Raw genomic sequence first — 17751 nt, forward strand, 5'->3', positions numbered from 1 at the left:
GGGAAAACATGAAAGCCACATACCTGGGTCTCTGGAAATTTGCCATGGGAATAGTAACAAATGGAGCAGTAAGTTGAAAATATAAAGCTTCAGAGACTGGCTTTTAAATAAATTTGTACTTGACTCTGAGGAGGGACAGCACATCCTGGCATTGATTGATATGGCACTGGTACAGTGAAATCTACTACACTATTTATCTAGAGGCTTCAGATGTTTGAGAGATTTTTCCAGGAGAGCACAGCAGTAAACACTTCTGATTAGTTTTTATGGTGGTTAAATAGCTGTTTTTTAAAATGTGAGCTGCTCAGACATGTATCTGTCACATTCTTCCTATGTTCCTCCTCTGTAAGGGAAATTCACCAAACAATCTGTTGCTTCTGGCATGTATTCATGCCCTTTCTTCTGTGAGGCTCTGTCTTATTTCCGTCCTCTGGTCTCTTCCTCTCAGCCTCAGGATCTGGAGCTGAGAGCTGCTCTGGCCCATGGCACTCCCAGGATCAGGAGCTGCAGTACCAGCACTGGCTGGATCAGATATGCTCTGGCTAAGCAGAAGCTGTGTGACAAAGTCCAGGAATGGGTGTCATTGCTGCTCAGTCTGTCAGCTGTGGAAAGGTTCTGCCTTTGTCCTTCTAAAGCAGTGCACGTGCCTGCTGCTGGGGCTGAGTTGAGCAACTCTGTGGGACAGCACGCAGTGCTGTGGCAGAGCAGCAGCTACTCCAGTGTGCTGGAAGGGTCTTGTAAAACCAGCTCGTGCCTTTTTGTGAATTGGTATCTTCAGACAAGAGCTGCTCTGCCAGGGGCTCAGTGCCCCTCAGTTAATTCCCTGGGGGAAAGAGACCCTGGAGTAGAGCAGGATCTGCTTCTCAGCTCCCAAACAGCTTGGATGCCTCTGTGATGGAAACCAGGTTACAACACTCTGTCCCCTGACCTCATTGCCCCACCTCCTTGGTGTGTAGTGTGCGGGATGCTGACTTGCCTCCCTCAGTTGTAAACCTTTGACCTCTCGGCCTGTGGAATCTGTTTTGCCCAGTTTGGATGAACTATTACAATTTTTATCAAAGTGTTCTCCGAGGTCTTGACGTTTTCAGAGTTGCCAGGAAATGTGGTTTCTAACCTTTGTTTGCAGTTGCAAGCTTTTTTAAAAGAAAAATTATAATCCATACATACTGTATAATATAATGTAATATGAATTTAAAATAGTACGTTAAACTGTAAGTGTGTGTGCGAATATTTGACAAAAGTACTTGGATCTGGGAGCAGACTTCTTATCAGTCTAGGGTCATAAGATGGTACATAAGGTGTCCCCAAGAAGGGTGGGGACAAGCATTTTAGCAGTGCTTGTTGTGATAGGCCAAAGGGAGGTGGATTGAAACTGAAAGAAGGTCAATTTGCATTAAATATAAGAAGTGTTTGACCATGAGGGTGAGGAGGCCCTGGCACAGGGTGCCCAGAGCAGCTGTGGCTGCCCCTGGATCCCTGGCAGTGTCCCAGGCCAGGTTGGACAGGGCTTGGAGCAACCTGGGCTAGTGGAAGGTGTCCCTGCCCATGGCAAGGGTGGGATGGGATGAACTTTAAGATCCCTTCCAACCCAAAGCATTCTGTGATTCTGTGATCTTTCTAGAGGTGCCATAAGCATTTTCTTGTCAGCTTGAAATATCTTGAAGTGCATTTGAGTTGTAGAAAAGTGTTTTCCAAATTTTTGTTACAGTGAAGGACAGACTGTTCTTTGGAAAAAAAGAAAATGAATGATCTGGTGATGGGTTAGTTTTTGTGGGACTGAGGTAAAAAGCCTTTTAAGGTTCACCTAAAATAAACTCCTGTTAAATGTAAATAGTGTATGTCATTCTCAGAAGATTTGTTGAGGAAATTAGGGAGAGTTTGCATCACTCTCTCTGTCGCTTGGCTCTGCCATGCACCCACTGCTGCTCAATTTGCAGTGCTCTTTGTTTACTGTGGCCAAATGAGTGCTCTCTGTGTTTCCAAATTTACGGTAATTTAGTCCTTCACATAATGTTCTCTGCTTAAATGTTTAGTAATTAGTAGAAGCCAGGTAGAGTGGTTTTGTCTGACTCATTTTAGATCTGCTTGAGGATGTTTATTTTTCAAGCTGGTGCAAATACAATGTTTTTTATTTTCCAGCTTTATTTTTGTAACTTGTGTGTATCCTTCGTGCAGTGTTTTTCTTCTCCCTTCCCCACAGTTCGGGTGTATCCACCTACCCAAAAGGTCTATAAATAAATTTGAATGCCGTGTAAAATTGTTTTCTTCTAAGCAGCAGCTGTTTGGCCTCTGCGTATCTGTGCCTGGAGTGCTGGGGACATCCAGTGGCTGCAAAACACTTCATGACAATGTTTTGCAAGAGTGCAATAAAAAGCTTGGTGGTAATCCCATAGGAGATAATGGGCCAGTCTGTAGCCTCAGGGGCTGGTTTTGCTGGCGAGTTTGGAGCTGACCTCATTGGTCTTTGGCCAGTTAGGCCCTTGGCTCCTTCTCTTCCAGAAACCATCTGATGGGGTTGCTGCTCCCGGGGACCTTTAAGCTTGTGCTGCTATGGTTGAAGGAGACTTCACAGTGACTTCTTTTTTCTGTCCTTCAGGCCTTGCAGTTATGCATTCCCAAAGCACAAACCAGTTGGATGTGGGGAACAATCCCCGTGTGGGCACCAAGCGCTACATGGCTCCAGAAGTCTTGGACGAAACGATCCAGGCAGACTGCTTTGACTCCTACAAGCGGGTGGACATCTGGGCCTTTGGGCTGGTCCTTTGGGAAGTGGCCAGGCGCATGGTTAGCAATGGTAAGTGCTTGGGACTCCTTCCCTTGCCTCTAGGAGAGGCTGAGGAAGTGCATGGCAAAGCACCTGCCACCTAAATGCACAGGAACATGCTGGGCCTCCACAATAGTTTGATTCCTGATATGTTGGGGAAGCTGTTGGTGTGTTGGGTACAGTGGCTGAATCCTGTTGTCATTTCTGTTAAGGCAGAGAAGAGAGAGAGTCCCCTGCTCATTCTTAGCACTGGTGAGACCTCATTCATACCAAATAGCTAAGTTAAAATTTTAGATTACAAAGTCTCCATCCTTCTTCCTTGTGTCATTAAACCCTAGTGAATATTTGTAGGTGGCTGTTTCTCATGAAAAATCCTAAAGGACAGAAAGAAAATACATGGGAAGTGCAGAAGGTATCAGAATTCAGGACTGCTTTTGGTTTACCGAGTTAGATGCACTCCCAAGGTAGGGCTTGGTCCAAGTGCAGTTGTGCTTGGGAAGGGTGTCCCTGCCATCCTGTCTGGAGCACAGGGTCACTTCCTCTCTCCTTGGCCAGGGTACTTGAATTTCAGAACCTTTTAGCTGGGTATCTCTTGGTGTGATTCCTGCTCAGTTCAGAAGTCCTCTCTGACTTGTAGATCTCAGGCTGTGCTCTCTGGACCTAAGTGGGCAGGAGAAGACAGAGGATGCCCTTCAGGCATTTCTGCAGATCCTGACAGGGTTGTTCATGGCCGCGTCTTTAGATATGAGGAAATTGCAGATTGTCACAACCATTTGTTTAATCTATTGTGTTTGAGCTCTTCCCACTAAGTCCAAATGTGCTGAAGGTGTACATGGCTAGTTAGAGGAAAGAGGAAAGATGGTGAATGTGCAGTGTTAATGTTTCTGAGAGCATTTGTTGGCACAGGTGTGTTGTAGGCAGCTGTGAAGACTTGCACAATGTTTGGGGCCTTCTGGGTTGCATCACATCAGTGTGAGTGCCTGGGTAATTTCAGCTGGAGCTTTGGTGTTCTGTGCAGTTTTATACCCTGCACTGCCTTGGCAGTCTGTGAGCAGCCTCGGGTATCGGTGGCCGTGGAGCGATGGGCTGGCTGGGCAGGGCTTGGTGGATTCCCGGTGCCACAGGGGATGCTGGTGTGGCGGGGGGGGAGGGCAGGGCCGGCCCCCAGCCGAGGGACTGCACCCACGGAGCGGGGCAGGGACCAGCAGGGCTCCTGCAGTGTGCCACTGGGCACAGGCACAGTACTGGCGCTGTACACAGGCATTGCTGCAGCTCACAGAGGCTTTACCTGAGCTGCTCTTGAACGAGCGAGGGTGGATGGTGCTGGCAGCTTCACCAGGCTGGTGTGGAGCTCAGGGGACTGCAGGCCTACCTGCTTATAAGTGAATGCTCTGGGAATTTGATTCTGACTGAGCTCAGTGCCACCATGGAGACACGGTGATGCAGATCTGTCACTGCATTGGTCATGTCAAGACAGTCTGAAGTTTCAGGCACTGGTGATGCTAATTGCACAGAACCAGTTGCTCTGTACTCCTTGCTATTGCTGTAAGTAATTCCATGCCCTTGCACTGGTTGGGATGGAGTAAACATCTTCCCTTGCCTCTGTGCATTGAGCTGTGTGGGAATCGTTGCTGGTCAGGTGGTCACTCTGATAACCCTGTTTGCTTTGCAGTGAGACTTTGGCATTGGGAGTGAGCCTGCAGGAGCAAGGGCGTAGTGGTGTGAAGGGGTGATGATGTCTTGGGGGACCAGAGGCACTCGTCAGCTCCCTGTGCTACAAACTTCTGCTGTTCTCCCGGGCTTGTGGACACTGGGCATCTCTTGTTCACCTGAGTCCTTCCAGTGACTCAGCCTGGTTTAGTACTTCAGCTCACAGAGACCTTGAAGTTCTTAAATTTTATTTAATTTAATTTTTATTTTAAAAACTTACCCAATGAATCCTCCAGGTGACACAGAGGTTCTTGGTATTTTCTTGTTTAGTATGAGGAGGAAAATGTGATAGGTAGCTCCTTTGGCACAAACAAATACTTGTGTGTTGTCTGTGTGCTGTAGCAGGAGCCAGCCAGCATTTTCTCTGTACTGAAAATGTGATTTCGCTCCCCAAAGCAGTGTTTGACTCTCTTCAAGTAGAGCAGTGCTGGTTCTCTGGAGAGTGTCCTCTGCTCTTGGAATGTGCTGCCTTGGTTCAGTGCTTCCCTGGTGCCTGGCACTCACAGCTCAGATCCCTGGGAATTGTCGTGGTTGTTCCCAGGGTTGTGGTCTTGTTCAACAATGACAGTAACAGCAGAAGCTCAGAGGTGGTTCCTACTCAGAGTAACCCTGGCGTGTGGTCGTCGTTCCCTGTGCAAGGCTGGAGCTGTTGCTGTGCTCTGTGTCGGGTTGAGCAGTGAGATTTGTGCATGCACAGGACAAGCTGGACTTAAAGTCAGCTAAGGGCCATGGACAGGCTCCAAGAGCTGGAGCCCCTCTGCTCTGGCCGGGCTGGGAGAGCTGGGAATGTTCAGCCTGGGGAAGGGAAGGCTCCAGGGAGAGCTCAGAGCCCCTTCCAGGGCCTGAAGGGGCTCCAGGAGAGCTGGAGAGGGACTGGGGACAAGGCATGGAGGGACAGGACACAGGGAATGGCTTCCCACTGCCAGAGGGCAGGGATAGATGGGATATTGGGAAGGAATTCCTGGCTGTGAGGGTGAGGAGTCCCTGGCACAGGGTGCCCAGAGCAGCTGTGGCTGCCCCTGGATCCCTGGAAGTGTCCAAGGCGAGGCTGGATGGGACTTGGAGCACCCTGGGCTAGTGGAAGGTGTCCCTGCCCATGGCAAGGGATGGGATGGGCTTTAAGGTCCCTTTCCTCTCAAACCATGTGGGGAGTCTATGAAGTGACAAGGAGTAAAGGTAAGAAGCCACTGCGGTACGTGTGAATTGCAGGTGATTGGAGAGCAGAAAGCCAGTGGCCCCAGGAGAGCAGTAGGGCGTGCTGGAAATGACAGAAGTCACCTCCAAGCTGTGCAGAAAGCCCAGGCTGTGGGTTGTGCGGAAGGTGTCCCCGAGCCAGTGGGCAGCCCGTGCTCCCCGGGCAGTGGCCGAAGGCAGCGTGCCCCGGTCGGTGACGCTGTGTGGGCGCAGCGCTGTGGGACAGAGGGCGAGTGGCTCCCTGGCACCGCTGAGGGAGGGCTGCTGCGGAGCCGGCTGCTCCCGCGGGCCCGGCACCGCCGGCCTCGGCAGCTCCGAGGATTCCACAGGCACTACTGGAGTAAAGGCCAGACCCGCTTCCTTTGTCTGCAGTACTGCCTGTCTTCTCTGGAGCAGCCAGTTATGTGCCCTGTGCTTGGGAAAGACCACATGAAAACAGTGAATGAGAGCCAGACGCTCTCTGCAGTGGTAAAGTTCACGTGTAACGTCCTCGTGGCCCTGGCAGTGCCTTCAGAGCTGTGTGACGTAGCTGGAGCTGGGCATTTGGCTCATGCAAAGCCCCGGCTTTACCTGCAGGATGGGCTCTGTTGGTGAGGACTCACAGTAAACTGGGTTCTGGGCTGAGGCAGGAGAAGGGTGAAGCTAGGAATTCAGGCCAGGTGATGTTGCAATGCAATGAAATGCAATGGGGAATTGCTCTGAGCAGGAGGGTGGGTGGTGCTGCTGTATGCAGCATGTGTAATTTGTCTGTCCATGTCGGAATAGCACTGGGCAAACTCTGCAGGCTGCCTGGTGCTTCTGATGGGCTTGCTTGGGTAGCCAGGTCTCCAAATTACCCTACTGTTTTCCAAGGCACTTGTAATTTCCTGAAGACTCTTTCCCTTTTTGACTAATCATCGCAGACAGTGGTTTACAGATTTTTGCAGATTATGCATAAAAATATCTGTGGAACTTTGATCTTCATCTCCGATAGAACACGAAAACTAAAATTCAACTGCTGTAGGAAAGATTGAGAACCTCGTTTCAGCTTCAGGCTATCCAAAGCAGCAGAGATTCTCCTGGGTTTCACGTGTGGCTGTGGGATTTCGGTCTGTTGGTCCCAGCTGTCAGCAGCAGCCGTTTGATGTTCCTGCTGGACACAGAGGGCCTCATCAGCTTCAGCTTTTTCCATGCTGCTGACCCAGATGCCTGTCTTTGAACACCAGTTTGTAAATTGGCTTCCTGAGAAAGTTGGGCTCCCTGTAGATGGTTTGTGGGCCTGATCCAATGAGGAAGCAGAGAGGTGCACGTGTGTCTTGGGAAGCAGGCAGAGGGGCTCCAGCCTGGCAGCGTTCCGTGAGCAGGGTGACGGGCTGGGGGAGCACACACACACAAACTCCTGTTTCAGTGCCAAACCCTAGGAGATGGCCAGGTTGGTGGTGTCAAGACCAGGCTGGATGGGGCTTGGAGCAACCTGGTCTAGTGGAAGGTGTCCTTGCCCATTGCAGGGGTGGAATGAGTTGAGCTGTAAGGTCCTTCCCAACCCAGACCAGTCTGTGATTTTATGAAGATGCATTCAGCTCCTGAGTACCATGGGCTCTCTGGTGTTTGGCTTTGTGATGGCATGTGGTGCCAGTTACCCTGGGGATTTTACTGTTTTCATAACAAGGAATGAAATGCTTTGAAACACCAGCTTGAGGGTCTGTGGATGCTGACATGCTTACTGGACTCTTTCAGGAATTATGAAAGCACCAAAGTGTGTGTTGAACCTGCTAGAAACACCAGTGCAGACCTTACATTTTTCCATTTGCTGGTAGAAGTCCCAGTTTGTGGTAGGCAGGAGAGCTGCATGTGTTACAAAACATGGCCTTTTGGCAAGGGATTTACTTCTCATCCTTTCAGCTCCAGCATCTGCAAAATGCATATATAGCTCATACTCAGACTTGCAATATGAGCCAATTAATTAACATTTTGGGTAGAAGAAGCTGTTCCTGGGGCAGTGAGTGCTGTTCTGTTGTTCAGAGGCTGCGTGACAGTGTAGGATTGACTTCTGAAGGATTTTTGTGCCTCTTGGGTGGGTTATCTGTTCCCTCTGTCCCTGCAGAAATGCTGTTCACTTGCACAGTCATGGAGTAATGTCTGTTTGTGTCTCACCAGGTATCGTGGAAGACTACAAACCACCCTTTTATGACTTGGTTCCGAACGATCCCAGTTTTGAAGACATGAGGAAAGTGGTCTGTGTGGATCAGCAGAGGCCCAACATTCCCAACAGATGGTTCTCAGACCCGGTCAGTATAGTGCTGGGGGGCTGGAGCAGATAGGTGCTGGTCTTTCTTTGACATAGTCGTGGAAGCTTTTTCAGTTGTCACTTGCTGTGGAGATGATCTCGATGGGCCTCGTCAGCAGCATCACCTGTACAGGTGTTGGGATGTGCTGGCCTGGCCTTGGGGAGCACTGAGCAAACTGATGACTGCCAGGTCTGAGCTGGTCATTAGCAAAATCTCTTACAGCTGCTTTTCCTGGGCGGTTGTTCTCCCTCCGAGAGGAAGTGAAGGGGTTGGAAGCTAGTCCAGGGCTTTCTAGGGCTTACAACACACACAACAGAATGCTGGTCTCTCCTGCCTGCAAGATAGGGGCTGTTGTTCCTTTTGAAAGACTGATGCTCAAGTTTATTTTTCTTCATCAGTATCAGTCTGGCCTCTCCAGGCTGCCCAGCTGTTCTGTCCTTACCCCTGAAGCTGCGGAAGTCAGTTTGAAATCTGTAGGGCTGGGCAGGGCAGAGGGCCCGTCTCTGAGGGTTGGGTGCCAGCTGTGCCCTGTGCTGGGAGCCCAGCCAGTTAAACCTTGCTGGGCATGATGAAATCACAGGCAGAACTTCTGCACCTTCTCAGCTGCCTTCCAGGGTCTGCAGGAGTTGGTTTCATTGAAGAGAAATTCTGTGTAGTGTTTTCTTAATTAGAAAAAACTCCCAACACTCAACTGCTTGAAGTTACACTAGCTGGTCACTCCAGTCAGCCCACAGGCCAGTTGTGCTCTTCGTTTAATCAAGTTATCAGACTTCAGGAGATTTTCAAAACATGAAAGCTCTGTATTTGATAGATGGCGGGAAACTCTGAAAATGGAGCATTCATTAGGCAGTAGAACCTCTCTGTGTGAGTGCTTGGCCCCAGCCAGTGCTTCCTTGGCTTGTTATTTGTGGACTGACCTGCGTGTTGTGTGGTTTCTGTTCTTCCCCAGACGTTGACGTCCCTTGCCAAGCTGATGAAGGAGTGCTGGTACCAGAACCCATCGGCCAGACTGACAGCCCTGCGCATCAAAAAGACTTTGACCAAAATTGACAATTCCTTAGACAAACTGAAAGCTGACTGTTGACCCTCTCGTCGTGGTGCTCTCCTGACAGGAAGGCACTTGGCTGGCCCAGGGGGCTCTGGCCAGGCAGTTCATACCCCTGGTCCCCAGGGGCTGCTTGGAGCGGGAGTTCTGGGGAGCCGCTGGGGGGGCCGCGGGACGTCCGGACTGCTCGGACCACACCTGGGCGAGCGCTGAGGACTCAGCTGGATGTGCTGTGGCTGAGGTAGTGGCCTGAAGGAAGACAGAGAAATCCTAAGACAAGATCAGGGCATTAAACAATGGCTTTGAACAGCTTTTTTCTTTTATTTTCTTTTCTTCTTTCTCTTTTTTTTTTTTTGGTTGTTTTTTGTTTTCCTTTTTTTTCCCTTCTTTTTTTTTTTTTTTTTTTTAAATTTTATTTTAATTCTCCTAATCACTCCCAGGGTGAACACATGGAAGTGGTAAATTTTAATCAGCAATATTGCCTGTGCTTCTCTTCTTTATTGCACTAGGAATTCTTTGCATTCCTTACTTGCACTGTCACTGTTAATTTTAACGACATGACTTGCCAAAAATATGATTGGCTGTATCCTGCATTGATCTCTGCCTGAGTAATAGGAAAAGAATTCGGTAAACTGAAAATGTAACTGTCAGACTTTAGCTGCATTTTACATGTGTACTGATGTTTACAATAATGCTGAACATTAGGAATTTCTTGTTTATCCAAAACTTGCAAATTATTTATTACTAGTGCACTTGCCAGTTTTTTAAACTGTAAAATAAGTGCATAAAGTTAAAGCTTATTTTTATGTGGCCTCTTTCATGATTTCTTACACAGACGTTTTTGTAACACCGTATAACCTGAAACATGAATTGTTTTCTGTATTATCATATTACAACTTGATAGTCACATTTTAAGTGCTTCACATTTGTAGGTGTGTGGTCTGTACCATATTTTCAGTTGGAATATGGAACGTATATATAGCCATTTCCCACAGGACCTTGCGTCTGGCATCTTACTGATCTGGGAAAGGAAAGCAATGGAGGAGTTAACTAGAATATTAGGTCATGAATGCTGTGGGGAAAATGCATTTTATTTCTTCTAAGCTATATAATATGCATTTAAACTCTGCCAGAAAAATAACTATTTTGTTTTAATCTACTTTTTCTATTTAGTAGTTATTTGTATAAATTAAATAGAATGTTTTCAAGTCAAAGCACAGAGTGTTTGAGTTGTGTTACTGCTGTCAGTGATCAGGTGCTGCCATGGGGACCCTGGGCTGTACCCGCAGGGTCCTGGCGGTGCTCCTGCCCCTCCGAGGTGCTGAGGCTCTAAAGGTGCAGCAGGGAGGTGCTGGGCTCTCCCTGGACATGACACCGGCCCTGTCCGTGTCCTCCAGTCCCCTTCCAGGATCCCCACCTGCGGGGAGGAGGTCAGCTCTGTCGGCAGCAAAGAGTTGCCTCTGCCTGGGTCTCTCCACACCTCTCCTTCCTTAGGCCAGTGGAGTGTCCAGGAAGTGGCAGTGCCCTCTCATCCTTGGAAAAGAGCCCCTTTGTTCGTAGGCTTGGAATTCCCCAGGCGATCTAAGGCTTAGGGCAGTGATCAGCCACTTGGACACGATTTCTCTCTGGGGTAAAACACTCCTCTGAGTTCCCTTCAGCGCTTCAAGTCTGCCAGGTCCTGCTCTGCTGCCTCTCTGTAACTTCCCTCTCAGCCCCATCCTCCCTGTCCCGTTCCAGCCAAGAGGAATGCCTCATTCCACATTGCTAGTGTAGGAATAGGAGCCAAGTGTGTGGGGTAGGTGCTGCCTGGGGCTGAGAGACGGCGTGGTGTGGAGCTCTGCAGAGCAGCCTGAGCTGGCACCAGCTGCCAGGTCTCTAACTGTGTAATTGTATGTGATGAGGAAAAAATAGGAAAAGTGGGATCCGATGAACTTTTCTCTTCGTTTGTAACAGGAATTCAAATGCCTGACTGTGTTTTGGTTTGCTTTAAATTGGTGTGTGTGTGTGAGCTGTGTACTGGGCTGACTGGGACACAGGTGCAGCCTGGGAGGGACGGGATGTCAGTGGCACAAGGGAATCGGGGGTGGGCTGAAGCTGCTGGGTGGATGGAGGTCACTGGTGACAAGTACAGCTGCAGGGTGAGGAGCTGCATTGCTGGTGACTGATAGTGGGCGTTGCCTGAAGCTCTGCAGTCCCCCGTGCCTGGTGTGACTCCAGCGTTTCTGTAACGGGATGGAGCAGGCAACAGGATTTGAGCCAAGTGGGAAGCAAGGCGGGCTCTTTGTGGAGGTGCTTGGGGTGAGGCCGGCAGGGAGGTCTGGACAGTCCAGGATGACAGGAGGTGGCACTGCAGACAGAGGGGACAGAGGCAGAGGTGGCATTTGTGTGCAGTGTGAGTGTGGAGTTCATGGTCAAGTTTTTGCTTGGAGTTTCCACCTCTCCAGTGTTTTCCCGTGCAGAGCTTGGAGGAGAGAGACAACCTGTGGTGCTGAAGGTTGGTGACAGCTCTGGCCGTGCTGGCAGAAGCTGCGCTGCGTCCCTCAAACACTGCCACACGAAGTCTCACCATCTTACTGGCTGTTAGGAAGATGGTCCTGTTAAATACCTGCTCCAGCTCTTCTTTGCATTGTAGCCATCCTCTGCAAAGTGCTGTGTTCTAGAACAGCACTGACTGCGGGTTGGGAGCAGCTCCATGTACTCCACAGTGGTCCCTGTGGATCTGGCTTTTCCAACCCCAGTGCTGGGTACTGGCTGTCAGCTGTGCTGGGGCTGCTGCAGGATATGGGGCCTGCAGCAAGAACATGCACACTTCTCTCTCCACCCCCTTGTCAGGGAGTTGTGCAGAGCCAGAAGGTGCCCCTGAGCCTCCTTTTCTCCAGGCTGAGCCCCTTTCCCAGCTCCTTCTGGTGCTCCTGGTGCTCCAGCCCCTTCCCCAGCTCCATTGCCCTTCTCTGAACACACAGGGAATAATGGACTAAAGGATAAAACCACAAACCATAGGAACACCCCAGTAATACTCTTTATCCTGTCTTAAGTAAAGATTATCCAGAAAAGCCACTGGCAGGGTAACAGAGTCTGTCAGTACTGGGAGTCCTGGGCACTCCTGGATGTGCTAGGCAAGGTCACGGTCAGTGCTGCTGCTCTGAGGACTGCCTTCTGCACAGCAAAGCATCCAGGGTTTATTTTAAACACATTTCACTTTCACCCCCTGCTACTGAAGTACTTTTGGTCCAGGCGAACTGAACTATTTGAAGTGTTAGCCTAGTGTGTGTGTTGGAATTGGGTCACTATTTGGCAAATGTGAATCAAGAAAATGAAGTGGAAAGTAATCATTAGGAGTAATTCCTTAGCAAGTTCTCAGCCCTCGACTTGGGGTAAGTCATTCACCACTGTGCCTTCCTAATGTACAATTCCTGCTGAGGATAGTCAAGGTCTGTGCTGTCCAAGCCAGCAGGAGTGGCTGCATTCTCTCCTGGGAACTGGAGTGTGGCAGGCCTGGGAATGGAGAAAGGAAAGCTCGGTGACAGCCAGGGAAGGATTATCTGTAGTCTGTGTGATTTAACCTCATTTCCACGTGTCTGGACAGTCACAGGAGAACGTTTGTTGCTGCTTTTCCCTGGAGGTGTGAGGGCTTGGGCGTGGGGGAGGTTCCATGTGAAGGGAATACCCCAGCCTGCCACGCTGTTTTTCCAGCGTGTTCATTAATCAGGGTTCCTCTAGTACCTCCACAAAATCTAATCTTCTAAAGAGATTTGGAATTCTTATATATAATCTGCTGCAGTAAGGGTGTCGCTGCATTTATTACTATGGCGATGGCACAGGCAGTTCCCTCGCTGGAGCTGAATATTCATGTGTCTGGCGGGTTTGCACTGCACCAGCCAGGATGGAGCTGCTCGAGCGGTGCCTCGCTGGGCATCAGAGCCTGCTGAGAGGAGGCGTGGAAAAATAGCTCTAATGAGTAGCACTGCCCGTGGGGTTCAGCTGTCCTGTGGGTGGGGACAATCCCCAGCAGTTAGAGGAGGAAGACTGGATGCAACCAGAGGTGCTTTAGATTTAGAGGGGTACAGGAAGAAATGTAGCTTTTCTTTTTTGATTTCTCTGTTGTCCAGAGAGGCCATGGCTGCCCCATTCCTGGAAGTGTCCAAGGCCAGGCTGGATGGGGCTTGGAGCACCCTGGGGTAGCAGAAGGTGTCCCTGCCCATGGCAGGGGGTGGAGTGGGATGGGCCTTAATGTTCCTTCCAACCCAAACCATCCTGTGATTCCGTGGTTCTATATGCAGAAGGCTTGTTTGTTACTGGTCAGGAATATGTGGCACTTCAAGGTGTCCTGGGGATGGACAGCTGCTGGGAGCAGCCTGAGGCTGCACACCCCAGTTAGTGTTGCTGCAGAGAAGTCACTGAAGGCGTCCTCCCCCTCAGTTGGAACTTCCCTTGTGGGCCTTCTGGGCTGGAATTATCCATCAAAAATCCGTATGAAGCCTTCCAGAATTTTATTTACCTGGATTAAACTGTTTTGATAGGGACAATTCTCTTCCCTGTGAGGCAAAATGTCTGCTGTACAAAATGCTCAGCCTTGGTGCAGTGGTTGGCACTGGAGAAGGGAAGCAAAGACATTCCAGGTGCTGTTCCATTTATAGAGAGAGAATCTCAAACACAGAACTCATTTTAAAGATAAGATCTGTGCGGGAAAAGTAAGTGTTTTATCCAAAGCTGAGCTACTGCTGTACTGTGACAGGTGCTCTCACCTGGGAATAGCACACTGGCGTTACATTCCCAGTTAGAAGGAAAAATCCCACCACCCTTCAGTGCCTGAGCCACGGAGCTGTGCCAGGACAGAAGCCAGGGCCTGCCAGGAAGGGCCGAGTGCTGCTGGATGCGGCTCATGTTGGAGGAAGAGGCTGCAGGAGGGACCTCAGGTCCCTCCCTGTGGAGGAGAGCCTGGGCCCTGCTCCGTGGATGCAGCTTCTCGCTGGTCATGGCCTTGTCTCGTAGCCCCTGGATCCTGTGTGGTGGAGCTGTGTGAGGCCTGTGGGGGGATCTTCCAGGGTTTGGGACACCTGCTCACTGTCCCCCTGTTCAGTGCCAGCCCGACTGCTTGGGGCTCTGGGGCCGTGGTCCTCGCGATGGTGGCCTGTGAGACAACACACCGAAGTGTCTGCCAGCTCTCAGTCCTGCGAGGTGTCAGTTGCTGGGTTGGTTTTTTTTTGAAAAAACGCAGCCCATTGTCCCCCTTGGCGCCGCATTCGCTGCCCTGTGTCACCCTCGTCCCTCCCTCGGGGCTCTGCACCCCCAGGGCTGGCAAAAGCCCGTCCTTGGCCAGAGCGCTCCTGCCCCGTGTCCGTGCCGGGCGGGCACCCCCGGCGCTGCGGGGAAGCATCCCGGGAATGCTGCTCCATCCCCCGCCGTGGGCAGTGCCTGCTGGGGAGCTCCGGTGTGTGCCCAGGGCTTTGTCCGGGCTTTTCACCCCTGTGAGCTGCATGAGTGATGAAGCAGCTGAACCTCTGAGGTGGCTTTTAAAAATTACCTAACATCAGTAATTAATAATTTGTCTCCAACTGCAGCCCTCACCCAAGCACTGACCACCTTCTCCAGTGCAGTGACTGTCCACTTTTACCGTCACAAAACTACCTTGAACTCCTAAAATCAACAACGTTTGGATACTGGTATCAGTGTCAGCAACTCCAGATCTTGGTTACTGTGCTGAAACCTTTTCCTCTCAAAAAATGAAAAGCTGATGCTGTACTCAGCTTCAACACCTGGATTTTTCTTCTTCCCGAAGAGCCTTGTTTAAAGTGGGTAACACCAACAGCACGGCCCCGTGGTGTGTGAGAAAGCTGATGGAGCATCTGGCCCAAGAGAGGTGGGACAGAGCAGTGTGATCCATGTTCTGATATGCTGCTTTTCTTTCATGCAGAAGTGAGAGGGGAAATGGAGGAACTTGTCAGATATTTAATGTGAACACACGCCAGTGTCATTCTAAGTGATATGGGTTGATTTGTGTCAACAAGCCTTACAGCTTCCAGTTGTGTGTTGAAGTCCCACATGAAATGCTCCAGCTTTGGCATGGCAGTATCTGCAACACTGCTGTTCATAACAAGTCTTCAGTCATTGGAATTACCCAGTCCAGTGGTCCATTACTCCAGGAATATGTGATGTATAGTATGCTTGTATCTCTAAACTGGTGCTTAGTCAGTGTTTAAATTTGTCTGTTACTGCTGAACCATTTGCTTCTGCAGCAGAACAAGTGTCCAGAGCAGTGGGGCAGGATCGTGCCAGGTGCCAGCTCAGAGGAGTCTCCTCACAGCCTAAACACAAAGGAAACATTGAAAACAAGGATGTAAGTGGGCTGAATTAAAAAACTGTCGCTAAACAACAACCGAGCCTCACTCACACCACCATGCACCCCCAAATCCCTGAGCCACGCTTTCTGCCACGCCTTAGTGAGGAACTCTGTGAGAAGGAAGGCTCTGGCTTTTAACCTGACTTGTCAGGTTTGCCATGGTGTGGTTCAGGGTCAGTCCTGTGGGTCCTCGTCAGGAACAATCGCTGCAGCCGTAACGTTTCATGGATGTAGCTGGAAAACCACCAGCATCATCTTTGTGCACCATCTCAGCCTGATGTTTCCCTCTAGATTTGGTCCAAACAAGAACTAAAGTTACAATAGAGGCTGCCATCAGACATATGACGGAGAAGGCAGTAGGACTTGGCAGCTGGAGAATGTTCCAGAGCTCTGCAAGTCACTTTCTGCTCTCTCCCCTGTGACTGAGCACCACGACCCAATCCACTGGTTGGCTGCAAATACTTCATCTCAGCAGTGGGGCAGAGATGGGTTTGGCTCTGTCACCTGCTGGGCAGTTAAGTTCCCTCAACAGGTTTTCCAAAGACTGTGGGATACAGAAGGAGGATATTCATAGAGGATGAACATTAAATCACAGGACTCTGCTCCATTCCTACACTGGAACAGAGAAGTCTGGAACACTTTTCCTGCATCCCTGAATGCTTGTGCTGAAACAGAACAGTCTAGGAAAAATCCTTCCCCTTTTCTTTCTGTGGTGAGATAAAAAGTACATTTGGAGATGCTGTTAAAAAAAAAGAGTGAAGCACTTTCTTAATCGGAAGTGTTGGTTTAAAACCAGAATGGATGGTTTAATCAGAACTAATTCTTGCAAGTATATGTGCTGCCAACTTCTCTCTAGAAACGTTCATATATATATATATATATATATATATAATTTTCTAAAAGCTTTCATTCTCCTCCTTTACAAGTGCAGGAGATACTCTTTTCATCATTTCTGCAAAGGGTGAGTAAATGTGTTCTATAAATTTTCTTTCTTAAACTGAAGAAAAACTAAGTACATAATTCCTACTTCTATGTCTTCCTTTACACAGAAAAGCAGAATAATTCCATGCCATGAACAAAAACAGAATCTGAACGAATTATATTTACATTTTCTAGTAGCATTGAGCAAATAAAGTGAATTGTTTGTAAGACTTCAGAAGGAGCAGAAGCAGACACGGATCTGCCGGGACCAGCTCTGCGTTTGTTTGATCTGACAGCAGGGCGAGCAGTGCCTGGGTGCTGCTGAGGATCCAGTGTTCTCTCCTGGTGTTCCCAGAGCCAGCTGGGATCTCCAGGTAAGTAATATATGGCTTAACAGGTACTTGGCAAGTAAAGGATGGCTGAGCAGGTGCAGGCATGTGGCAAGCCGTGGGCACAGGGCAGTTACTGGCTCCAGGCTTTCAGAAGGGAAAGAGTAGCAATTTTTCCTCTATTGTTTTATTGCTCTGACACCCAAACCTTCATATATTTTATTAGATCATGGCAGGTATTTTCTAACCCCTCTGCAGTATTTCCCAAGCAGTGAGGTGTGCAATACTCTGCTGTGCTGTGTTTCGGTGCAATAGAACATCAACTCATAGGGATTGCTGTGAGAGAGTGATGTTGGACTTCACTGCACTAAGATGTTGCAATTCCCATCACAATTAATTGAGGATGGGGTGACATGGAAGTCCTGAGCATCTTTCCAGGATATGTTTGAATGACAATTTAAAAGAGGAAAAAAGAGCAGCTTTTTTTGGTGCTGTTTAACAGTCGCTTGATCCCAGACTACTTGGGTTTCATCTCTGCTGTGTCTGTACCATGGTGGAGGGCAATTTGTTTTCTTTCAAAAATAATTTAGTCACTATTTTTGCTTGTGGTGGTGTAATCACAGAATCCTATAATGGTTTGGGTTGGAAGGGACCTTAAAGTTCATCCAGTTTTACCCTCCTGCCATGGGCAGGGACACCTTCCACTATCCCAGGGTGCTCCAAGCCCCATCCAACCTAGCCTTGGACACTGCCAGGGATGGAGCTGCTACAGCTTCTCTGGGCAACCTGTGCCAGTGCTTTTCTTCCTAACATCTAATCTAAATCTCTTTTAGTTTAAACCCATTCAAGATATTGCAGAAACGCTGCAAACTGTTCCAACACGTTGCTGTTCGTGGGTGATTCGGTGCAGCCTGACGGAGAAGTCCCGGGGCAGGTGCCAAAAGGCACTGATGGAGATTTGGCAAAAACCCCCAAGATTAAAAATCGTCCTTGTCCCGGGCTGTTTTTGCGCATCTCTGCAGGCAGAAGCCCCGAGGGCTGCGCGGCTGCGGCGGGAGCCCGGCGCGCTGAGCCGGGCCGGGGGCTCGCCCCGGGGCCTCGGGAGCCGCGGCTGAGCGGAGCGGGGGCTCGGCGCGGCCCTCGCCGTCCCCTCTCCGCTCCCGGGGCTGCCCCGGACCCCC

At 49.7% G+C, this 17751-nt stretch overlaps 1 protein-coding gene across 4 annotated transcripts in view; it reads left to right on the top strand.

The window, feature by feature from the left end:
- The window catches only part of ACVR1 (activin A receptor type 1), a 47977-nt gene extending 37783 nt beyond the window's left edge, over positions 1-10194 (top strand). For all 4 annotated transcript variants that reach the window (XM_042040936.1, XM_042040935.1, XM_042040937.1 and 1 more), the window contains exons 8-10: positions 2597-2794; positions 7805-7935; positions 8885-10194. In XM_042040936.1, coding sequence (XP_041896870.1) covers positions 2597-2794; positions 7805-7935; positions 8885-9019 — 464 coding nt within the window. In that variant the 3' untranslated portion in view covers positions 9020-10194. The remainder of the gene's footprint in view (positions 1-2596; positions 2795-7804; positions 7936-8884) is intronic.
- The last annotated feature ends 7557 nt before the right edge of the window (positions 10195-17751 follow it).

The sequence above is a fragment of the Corvus kubaryi genome, unplaced genomic scaffold (genome assembly GCF_017639235.1).
Source record: "Corvus kubaryi isolate FWS band 111438036 unplaced genomic scaffold, C.kubaryi_AGA036_p1.0 37396, whole genome shotgun sequence".
In the NCBI taxonomy this organism is placed as follows: Eukaryota; Metazoa; Chordata; class Aves; order Passeriformes; family Corvidae; genus Corvus; species Corvus kubaryi.